At 35.7% G+C, this 11,536-nt stretch overlaps 1 protein-coding gene across 1 annotated transcript; it reads left to right on the top strand.

Moving 5' to 3' along the window:
- Window positions 1-2,378: 2,378 nt before the first annotated feature.
- LOC108483645 (uncharacterized) lies at window positions 2,379-7,341 on the top strand. The gene is made up of 7 exons (XM_017787152.2): window positions 2,379-2,980; window positions 3,769-5,820; window positions 5,908-5,959; window positions 6,162-6,310; window positions 6,596-6,682; window positions 6,812-6,940; window positions 7,085-7,341. Exons 1-7 carry the CDS (start codon window positions 2,909-2,911, stop codon window positions 7,175-7,177), a joined length of 2,634 nt encoding a protein of 877 aa, XP_017642641.1. The 5' UTR covers window positions 2,379-2,908; the 3' UTR covers window positions 7,178-7,341.
- Window positions 7,342-11,536: the final 4,195 nt, after the last annotated feature.

The following is an 11,536-nucleotide window of genomic DNA, read 5'->3' on the forward strand; positions in this document are numbered from 1 at the left end:
TTCAACTTCTTGACATAATTTAGTATCTCAACTTTTACATTGTCATTGATTAGTCTAAATACTTTATTTTGATTGAAATGATGATACAAATTTTAAGAGTTGCTAACAACATTAAAATTATCCATTAAATTCATGTCCATTACAATATTTTTTTTTGGTTACATGGTTACTATGTGAGTATTCTTTAAATAAAATTCTAAAGGTCATTTTCAAAGAATTTAATGAAAATTTTAATGGTACTAACAATTGAAGTTGAATTTTAAATTTGAAAAGTAGAGAAACTAATTTATTAAAAATAAAATATAAAGACTAAAAATTTAAAGTATATTTTGCACCTTTAAAATTTTATTCTATAAATTAGTGATGGGTGTAGAAACTACCAAATATCAATTTCTACGACAAGATAACACTAAATAGCATTATAGAGCAGTAGGGTCGAATCCACAGGGAGTGGCTATCTAATTTTGCCTTTTTCCATGACCAGAATCGTTGTCACGGTTACAGTCGTGCCCACGACCTATGTGTAGCAATGCTGAAAAATAAAAAATTGGGGGTTTAAATTGATAAAGATAATAAAATAAGGAAATACGTAGTGTAATAAAATAAAAATAAAAAGTAAAAATAGATTCGAAATTGCAAAAATAAATTTAAGCAAATAAAATAAATTGATAAATAAAATATTTTTAAGCTTGGCATTAGCCTCGGTGTACTCCAATCTTGAATCGATCCTTAAAATAGATTTTCCTTTCCAAGCGATAAGTTGGTTACAGTGATCAAGAACGTCCTGACCGCTAACTTTCCTCATGTAGTCGATCTCGGTACGACCTGCAAACCAAATCTTGCCAAATTTCTAACTACGATACACGTGTTCGCAATTCAAGATTTCAACAGCCTTGCGATTTGAAAAGCCCAACTTGAATCAACGGCCTCAACCGCATAGGTCGTTTAAATCTGATCTCTATCTCCCTTAACATAATCCAACTGACTTTTTCCACCTAGACACGTCAATTTTTTGCTGGAATTTGAACATAACACGGCTGATTCGACTTCCCAACTATACGCCAAACAAATCCAACCCAACGTACACTTTGAATCGAAGTTGAATTAACTTTAAGGGACAAATTTATACTATCCTATATACCATGAGATAGAAAATACTGCGTTAAGATCTTTTTTTGAGCGGGTTCGTATCTCACGATTGTTTTGTTGGAGCAATTTCTAAACTAAAGCTAAATAGGGGTTTAGTTAATTATGGAAATAATCATACTTAAAAATAAATGGTTTAAATGGAATTGTGGAAGGTGGAAAGGGAAGGGCGCTTAGAAGGTAATTAAACCAATAAATGTTGAAAGTAAAAGAAAAAAAATAAAACAGCTGAATAGAAGACGCAGAGACATAGGAAGGAAAAAAAATAAAGAATTTATTGAATGCCAAAGGTCAAGTGTCAGTTTAATTGACTAGAGCAACTAGGTATATACGCAATTCTAGTACTAAAATTTAGTTAGATTTTTCTAAAATATTATCACTAAATAAAAAATTTTAAAATCAAATTTAAACTAAAAATTAAATTCAAATTAATTACAAAGTTTTAACAATATAAAAATCCTTCAATTTTTAGTTAGCTACCTCTATATATCATACGCTATCACTTTCCTTCAAATAAAAAAAATTTAATTAGAGTCTCTCAAAACTTTTGAAAATTTCATTTTTCCTTGAAGTTTTGGAAAAATTCAATTAGACCGCCTCAATTTTTTAAAATTCTCATTATATTTTTTTAGTTTTTTTAAATTTTAAATAAGTTACTTTAATTTTTTAAAAAATTCACATTAATCTCATAAAAATTAATTAGACCCCAAATTTTTAAAAAAATTCTCATTAAACTTTAAAAATTTTACTAGACATTTCTCTTTTCGCTCTACTCGTAATTTAATTGGAGCTTGAACCCGAGTTTTGATGAGGTTGAATGCACTGTTTTCGTTCTACCTTCCTTATTTATTTTATCTAATTCTAAAAAAATATAAAAAAAGAGGGCGAGAGAGTAGTCACAGATATTTGATTGTATCTCGATCTAATCTTTTTCGCCTTGTCCTGCGACAATAACTCTCTTAACTTAATCTCAAGATTTTTTTATTTTTGGTGAATTATAAAAGAAGAATCAAAATTCTAATAATAATATAACTAGTACGACTCGAAATCAGATTACACCTAAAACGATAAATCATTATTATTGATTATCAATATATATACACTTTCATATCAAATATAAATGAAGTAATTTCAATCAATGTAATTTACTGTTATAGTTAAAAACGATGTATGCCCTAAAACTAAGTTAAATCTAAAATAAATTTAAAAAAAAAAACCTAAAATTTACCGTAATCAAAATCAATACCACTTTGAAGGTATGTGATAGACGCTTTAGTCAACGGTCAAAACCAATTACGCGGCGCCGCAACCAACAGCCAATACGGGTGCAGTCACCTGAAGAATTACCGTGAGATAGCGAGAGAAAGGGATAGTGAAGGTAAAGAAGCCAAGTTCTACCCCCAAAAGAAAGAAAGAGGGGAGCTTTTATTTGTAGTTAACTTTTGGTTGGCATTACCACACTCCGATTTGATTGAAAATCCGTGCAATCATCAAATCTAATTTGTCCCCCATTTTCGACAGTAAAACCCCACCATCCCCCTGCTTTCAGTTTTTAGTTCTAGGTTTCCTCTTAAAATTCCCTCCCACACACTCTTTTTTGTACTTTTGTTTTTCGTTTTCATGTTTTATACACTTGGAGAGACCCAAACCGACGCTTCGCCAGACAGAAATCGTGGGAAGACAAAGTTGTAAAACGAATATAAATAAAAGGGGGGAGGGGTTGAAAGGCGGCTCCTTCTTGCTTGGTTGTGCTCCAAAATAGATGGGGGCTTTGGCTCCAGTCCTTTCCACTTGGATACCTGAAGATGACCTTCTTTTGAAGAACGCTATTGAGGTACTTGCCTTTTCTTTTCTCCTTCATTGGTTTTTAAGAAAAGGAATAAAATAAAGATTGGGTCTTTTTCATACTTGTTTCAGGAATTGGTTTTACTTGTGGTCTCAATTCGACTTTTCTTCTGTTCGTATTTGCTGTCAGCTTGAAGTCTTCTTTGTTTTTCTAGTAGCTAGAAAATAATGCCTTTTTTTTTTCTTTTAAATTTCTCGCCCCTTCTATTTCATTGTTTTATTTATTAGAGTTGCAGAGCTTATTTACGCGTCCTTCTTAGTCTTTTGGATGTATGGCACTGGTACTGTTCTAGTCTTCAAATTCTGGGTTTATTTTGTTAAAGCGTGGATTCATTGCAATATAAGTTGGCTGTATTAAAAAAAAATTATACGATTCTTGCATTATGTTTATACAGTTAGGATATTCATAAGATTATCCTCCTGTTGTTGTTGTTGTTTCAGAGGAATACTATTGCATAATGCCAAAATTTGTCAGTAGATAGATTGCTTGTGAGAATGCGATGTAGAAATATTACTAATAAACATGGTTTGCGCTGTGCCAAAGTGTTTCTATTCATGGATGCAAATAGTTTTTCTAAAACATGAAATGACATTACTATGGTTGGTCTGGTAGTGCCCTTATTTGCAAAGAGTGCATGAACATCAACAGGAAAAAGGATCCAAATTGTGCATTTAGCATGACATTATCACCTTGTTTTGTTTTTCTTATCGTCCTATGAATTGTGTCTCTACTTTATTGAACCCTGTTTCAGTCTATTTCTTTGTATCCTTTTGCAGGCTGGTGCTTCTTTGGAATCTCTTGCTAAGGGTGCAGTGCAGTTCTCTAGGAAATTCTCGGTTAGAGAACTGCAAGATCGATGGCATTCTCTCCTTTATGATCCAGTTGTTTCCGAGGAGGCTTCTTCTCGCATAATTGAGTTTGAGCGTTCTGCTTCTTCCTTGTCTTCGAAATTTGGCAGAACAGGAAATTCAAAAGATGGCAAAAGTTTGGGTGGAAAGAGAAAGTCTGAGAGTGTGCGTAGCTGTTACTATGCATTGCGCAAAAGAATTTGCAATGAGCCTTTTAACACGATGGACCTGAGTTTCCTTATCGCACCTAATGATGGCAACTATGTTGGGCTTGAAGATGAGCCTCTACCTGGAAACTGCATGCTTGGCAATCCAATTTCAGATCAGTTTGGAGTTCAAGAAACAAATATGAATATAATGAGTTGTTCTTTTCCGCAAATGTTAGCTGATGATGGTGCTGGAGTGGGGGATGAGTGCACAACAGATGGCTTTCAGACTACTAATCATAATCCAGATAATAGTAGTTTTCCTGTAGAGCCAGTTAATCTACATAAGGAAATTCCTCATATGCTCAGAGAGAATCAGTTTCTTCTAGAGAGTGGGTCTGGCATTGAGGAATTGAATGAATCTAAGGAATTGCCTGTAAGCAGCTTGTTTTCTGCTAATGATTTAATGGTAAAACCTTCATCTACTTTTGATCAAATTAACAATGATCCAGAGAATATCTGCTCTGAGTTTGAGGACAACCAGGTCTTCAACTCACCAGTTATGGATTGTGGATTGTCTATATGGGGAACTGATGAAGGCTTGTCTGCATCTGCTATTCCCACTGACGGTCATGAGGAAAAAGATATCCAGGGAGATGTATATGCACTTCCTGGTGACATCGATACTAAGAGTGATCATGCAGTAGAGCATGGTGTTGCTACTGATTCTAAGTTGGAACCTGACATGCCATGTGCAGAAATGGGACATCAAACAGCTGATACAGAAGGTTATTTGGTGGAAATTACTAACACCCTTATGAATGATGAACCATTTTTCATGGATGTTGATGCGAAAGATGTGATTGATAAGTCTTACTTTGATGGCCTGAGCTCATTTTTGGCAAGTTCACCTAATAACTGTGATCAAGATCAAATGCCTGATGTAACTGAAGCTATGGCATCGGAAGCTCAAGATAATCTCGCAAATGCGTCTTCATGTCTTGGTGAATTGGATGAAGTTGCAGGATCTTCTGCAGCAGATGGGCCTGTTTCTTGTGATTCAGAGGCATTGATGCTTTCTTCTGTATTAACTTCAAATTGTCAGTTCCCTGAACTGACTAATGGTATCATTTGTTGCACATTAAATACTGAGGACCCAGAAATTCCTTGCAATGAAGATGTGTTCTCCAAACAGCTGTGCCCATCAGTTGTTTCCTCAACACAATACGTTTTCAAAGAAGCTGGCAATCCATTTTCTGCATCTTTTAAAGATTTTTCTGGGGGTCAGAAAACTGATGGAGGTCCCCTTCTGGTTCAGAGAGATCAAAGAGATCCTGGGCAATCTATTGGAGCCTTTCAAATGAAAGAATCACAAATGGTACCAGAAATGGGTCAACTTCATCCAGTCAACAATTGCAGAGTTAAGTGCGAGGATTCTTCATGTGCAGCACTTAAAACCGATGGTTTTCTGGCCAATGTTTCAGCTGAAACTAATTCCAAAAATATTACTGAAGGCACTCTCCAACCGACACTGCTGAAGGAAAGGAGTGAAAGTATAATATCGGGAAAGCATTTAGGTCATACTTCTGTTGATTCTTTACGAGAGAAACCTGCTCTTTGTTCTGATGACCACAATAGTTTGAATTCTTTTGCCATTAAACAAGAAGTGGATGCTCTAGAAAAGATTAAAGATCACCAAGCCACTAGTGCAGAGGTGGGGCCCATGGATATTATTTCTCCAGAACCAGTTATTGATCATCCACCTCCAGATCTTGAAGAGTTAATGATTGAAAGTGATGATGATGTTCCTTATTTCTCAGATATTGAGGCAATGGTATGTCTTGAACTACTACTGGTCGTCACTTTTATTATAGTCATCATTATTGTCTGCTGTTCATGTTCTTTTATGCTTTATGAACAGATCCTTGATATGGACTTGGATCCTGATGACCAAGAGTTGTGGGATCAGGAAGGTAGTATGTTGACCGAATAAATTTTAAATTGCTAACTTTTATCCATTAAGCCCTGCTGTAGTAGTTTGGTAATATCTGCAGTTACTGAAGAGAGAGAAAAAAGTGTTATTTTTCTTCCCCGTCTCCACCTCTTGTGGGTTCTAATTTTTTGTATTTGAATCTGTTTTCTAGAATTGCAAGATAATTTTTACTTTCTGTGCAGTTGCTAGATATCAGCATGAGGACTATAAAAAAGCAATTATTAGGCTGGAGCAGGTTTCCCATTCTTACATGCAAAGGGCCATTGCATCCCATGGAGCTTTTGCCATTTTGTATGGCCGCCATTCCAAACATTATATTAAGAAACCTGAGGTATTCTACAACTAAGTCCTTATTTTTAAGCTTTTGTACCATATCCATACTTTTTTACCGTTCTACTCAATGTTGCCTTTATGATTTGAATGATATTTTGTTAATCTTTGAAGTAAATGGTTTCTCAATTGTACACATAATAAAGTCCAGTAAGAAAACCATGCTTTCTGAACTGCTTATCAGTATCTGAAGCTAGTAGCAGTTTTAGGGTTTTTGTTCTTAGGCGAATAAATGAAAATTGATGAAAGAAAATTTCAGTAATACATTATAATTTTGATTTCGCAGATATTACTGGGTAGAACAACGGAAGATTTTGTTGTTGACATCGACTTGGGAAGAGAAGGGTGTGCTAATAAAGTGTCAAGGCGGCAGGTGGAATATGCCATGACTTGATAAATTCATGGATTATAGAGAAGATAGTAGTAATACATGAGAATAGTAATTCGTTGTTGTATAATAAGCTGCCATACTAATTTTCTATGGTTCCTCTCATGTGTTTAGGCAATTTTCAACTTGGAAGACGATGGATCATTCCATCTTAAAAATCTCGGCAAGTGTTCGGTATCGATAAATAACAAGGAAGTAGGTCCTGGACAAAGCCTGAGCCTTGATTCGGGTTGTTTGATTGAGGTACTGTTATGATGATATTGTTTTTCATGAATTATGTGGTAATGGGTATTGGACAGTGACATGCATGCAGTTGTTTTCATATTCGGGTTGGGATATGAACATTTTGAGAAGTTTTAAGCTGTAAATGGTGGTTTTTATTTGCAGATAAGGGGAATGCCATTCATCTTCGAGACAAATCAAACATGCGTGAAGCAGTATTTGAATAGTAAGTTGAGGAAGTCGGGAGGCCCATACTGAAAAGGACGATTTGAGGACAGTCTAGTATTTTGTGGGGAAGACGGGATTAAGAATAGGGGGCAATGGCAACAAATCCTTTTTTGTAATTAAAAACAAGTTTGAGAAAAAAGAAAAATTGTAATCCATTGATATTCAATAAGAGTCTTAGTTTCTCTTTTACAGAATTGTTAGACCTTGTGTTTCTGTATTTGTGCTTTAAATATTTATATAATTCATCATATCATGATTGTTTTTTGCACGAGAAGCCCTAAAAGAACATTGATTGCTTTTTTTCTCTCTATTGGTCTCTGCTTCTTGCCACTCGCGCGTCTTCCTGACGAGAAATGATTATATAAACCTTCCCTATCACCTCAGATTGGATGGATCAAACTATGAAAAACTCGATAAAATATTCAGAGAAAATAATGCAACTGTGAAATTAACTCCTTTCAACAAACGCTCAGCTGATTAATATTGTATAACTAACCCAACTGATATTGATTGAACCGGCTTACACTAACATTCCCCATTGGTCTTAAAAAAACTAACTGAAACAAACACCATGTTTCCTCTTGAAATACACAAAAGATCTACCAATCAAAGGCTGGGTCAAAGATGTTAGCCACTTGCTCCTGCGTAGGTACGTCATTCACTTCCATTTTGTGAGTTGCTACATGTTTTCACATAAAATGCCAATGAAGCTCCACATGCTTGGACTTGGCATGAAGAACTGGATTTCAGACATCGCTACTGCGCTGGTTTTGTCACACCAGACAACTGGCAGGTAGGGAATTTTAATTGCCAACTCTTCCAACAAGAATCTAACCCACATAAGCTTTGACATTGTGCTGGCTACGCTCTTGTATTCAGCTTCTGCTGTAGACGAAGCAGCATCCGGTTGCTTTTTGGAGCTCCAAGAGATTGGATTTCCACCAAGAATACCACATGACCCAAGGTCGAGCGCCTGTCTTCGAGACTGCTCCCCCAGTCCCCATCAACAAAGGCAACAAGACTCATGTTTTTTGTTGCTTTGAATAGAATCCTCTAGTTAATTGTGCCTCTGAAATATCTAAGTATCCTCTACAGTGCATGCCAATGACCATCCATAAGCTGATGCATAAACTAACTTGCTTTGCTCACCGCAAACATAATGTCTGGCCTTGTGGCACAAAGATACTGAAGCTTGCCAACTACGCTCCCGTACTGAGAAGGTTTAAGAAGAAAATAGCTTGCGGATGCTTCTAACTTAGGTGAGCCAACCGTAGGTGTGGCTAAAGGTTTGCAATCTGCCATCGCAACAACTTGTGTTACCTCTTGGATATACTTCTTTTGGTTCAAAATAACATTTTCACCAACCTTGTGAGTCTCTACACTAAGATTAAAATTCAAGTCCCCCAGGTCCTTTAATGAAAACATTTTGTTTAGCTATACGACCAATTTATCAACTTCAGTTATGTCATCTCCCATTGTCACTATGTCATCTACATAGACCAATAAATAGATCATTTTACCCTCTACTACACGAATGAACAAGGCTACATCAGCTTTAGAATACACAAAACCCAAGTTACCTCAAGTAAATTTTCAATTTCTCAAACGAAGCCCGAGGGCTTGTTTGAGACCATATAGTTCTTTATGAAACCTGAACACCGGCTGATTGTGACCTTCACCAACCTGTTCAAAACTAGGAGGCTGATTAATGTAGACTTCCTCCTTCAAATCTCCATTGAGAAAGGCATTATTGAAGTCCACTTGTCTTAATCTTCAATGATTTGTCAAAGCAAGTGCGAGCACGTAGTATCTTTAACAACAAGACTAAATTTCTTTGAAATCCTGCCCAGGGGTTTGAGAGTACCCCTTGGCAACTAGTCGAGCCCTGTAATGAGCTACATTACCATCAACATTCTTTTTTACCTTAAACACCCATTTACATCCAATTGGAATTCGATGAATAGGTAAATCAATTAAGCTCGATATGCCTTGATTAATTAAAGCTGAAATTTCTTCTTCAACAGCTTTCTTCCAATGAGGGTGTGTGTAGTAAGGCCTCATGAACATCCTTGGGCACCTGGTCACCAAGACCCTTTGTCAAGTACGCCTATGGTTTGAAAATACCTTCCTTTCCCCTTGAAACCATGAGATGATTATTTACAAAAACTGGCGTAGAAGCCACTGAACTTCATGGAGCAGCAACCGTAGCAGGATATTACGGTGCTGGTGAACTGACAAAGTAAACAAGTGGAAGAGAAGCCTGAGCTAACGAGGTGAGACCAAGTTCTACCATTTGAAGATGTTTTCTTTCAACCAAATCACTCTGCTAAGAGGTGTGAGGACATGTCAGCCTATGTTTAATGCCTTGATTCACCAGCAACTGAGAACAATTTCTAAATTCTCACCCCAATCTGTCTGAAGCCCCTTAAGTTTAGTGTCAAATTTCAACTCAGCTTGTTCTTAAAAAAAGTTGAAAAGCAAGAATGGCATCAGACTTTTCCTTAAGTAGATAAATTGAAGTATACCTCGAATACGCATCAACGAATGAGATATAATATCGACACCCATTGGAGAAAACTGGAGCAGGGCCCCAAAGGTCAGACTCAACCAAATGCAAAGGAGCAGTGTATATAGTATCAAATGTTTGAAAGGGCAACCTATGGCTCTTTCCCATTTGACAAGCAGCAGAAACGGAGAGATTTTTATTCTTTGGAATATTGAGATTACATGATTGCAAGACTTTGGACATTACATCAAAAGAGGGGTGTCCAAGTCTCCAGTGCAAAAGATCATGTAAACAAACTTCTGACTTGACTACACTAGAATTAGAAACATTCTCGGGCTGAACTGTTATTGTGCAACACTGAAATTTTTTCCTTGCCAAAACTTAAGAATCAGCAGCTAGATTGTAAAGGCCTCCCTATTCAACGCCTTGTAAGAGAACCCGATGAGATTGGGAATCTTTAACAAAACACCTTGTGGGGTGAAACTCCAAGTAAACACCATTACCCTTAGTGAATTTAGAAACAAAAATTAGATTCTTAGTTATTCCTGGTACAAATAAATTCTTCAAAAGCAACAATCTAGACTTCGAGATTAAAGAACTTTGACCAGGGCTAGAAATACAGAAGGGAGAACCATTTGCTACCACAACTTTACCTGTACTATTATACTGAGTGCTAGCAGTTTGGTTGCATCACTTGTAAGATGAGCTGTAGCTTTTGAATCCAGATACCAAATGGAGTGACAACCATGAGTTGGCAAGAAGAAGAAACTGTCATCTTTTGATTGTCACACATGTTAATGTCATGCATCAAGAACTGATTAAAGGATGTAGGCTGATATAGACATGCGTTAGCCTCATGAGAACTGTTTTGGCAAACTAAGAACCACTAGACATCTAGAACTGTCTGGGATGGAGAGCTACAAGTTTTTGAGAGTGAGCATGCACCTGATTTTGAACTGATGAAGAAATTTGATGTGTAGCCATATTAGCACTAAAAGAGCTAGAGAATGTTGAACAGTGTTTTTAGGCACATTGAAAGTTCAAAATTTTTGGTGTTATTTATAGTAATAAACCATAAACCAAATTATTAATTACATGTGCTTCGTGCGAAGCGGTCTAAGTCATTTCCCGACTTTCTACCAAATGATCTTCTACGCTATCTTTAAATCTCGAATTGCTTTGAGTGTAGGCTCAATCAAAATGAACTAAACACACAAAATGAAAAGTTTTATTAACTTTCAGTGAGAAAGTTAATTTTTCTCTATGGGAACAAAAAACTTTAAACTTTTCAGAAAATAAAATTTATTCTTATAAATAATTTGTCACTATTTTTTTTATAGAATAACGACTCTATTGATTGTGTCTTTGTCTTTTAGGTCATTTCATAGTTTCTATTTAAAAAGATTCTTTTTGCTTAATCTTGTTCAAGATTTTGGGAAAGTTTTTCAAGCTCTGGATTATTAAGAATTCGTTTTTGGAAGGTTTGTTAAAGCCATTGATTGAGTTTGTCAAAAAATCTTTTTCGAAGGATTCAATCGGAAACTTATTCTTCTGTTCATCTCCATTGGCTTATCTATTCCATCTCCCACCTTTTGTTTTTGTTTTTGTTTTTTTCTTTTTTTTTTATCTTGTTATTTAGTTTTGTTTTAATTATTATACTTGTTGTTTTTGTGTTCTTAGGTATCAAGAAAGCATCTTCCAAAGTTTAAAAACTCACCTTACTTGCTATATAAAATACTAGGATTCGATCTAGAGTTATCGAGTTAAAATCGAGTCTTCTCCTTTGAAACAACTCCATTTTAATTTGAGACTTGTGTAGATGCTGCCTTGTTATCATTTTTGAAAAGCCTTTAAGATAAAAAAATCAACATAAAGCTCTTGAA

Source organism: Gossypium arboreum, chromosome 1, assembly GCF_025698485.1.
Source record: "Gossypium arboreum isolate Shixiya-1 chromosome 1, ASM2569848v2, whole genome shotgun sequence".
NCBI classification, from domain to species: Eukaryota; Viridiplantae; Streptophyta; class Magnoliopsida; order Malvales; family Malvaceae; genus Gossypium; species Gossypium arboreum.

Excerpts from the sequence above, each read along its gene's own strand:
- LOC108483645 (XM_017787152.2), top strand. The coding sequence starts at position 2,909 with ATGGGGGCTTTGGCTCCAGTCCTTTCCACTTGGATACCTGAAGATGAC. Across the intron at positions 5,960-6,161 it reads AGAGTTGTGGGATCAGGAAG|TTGCTAGATATCAGCATGAG; the intron begins GTAGTATGTTGA and ends CTTTCTGTGCAG. Across the intron at positions 6,311-6,595 it reads ATTATATTAAGAAACCTGAG|ATATTACTGGGTAGAACAAC; the intron begins GTATTCTACAAC and ends TTGATTTCGCAG.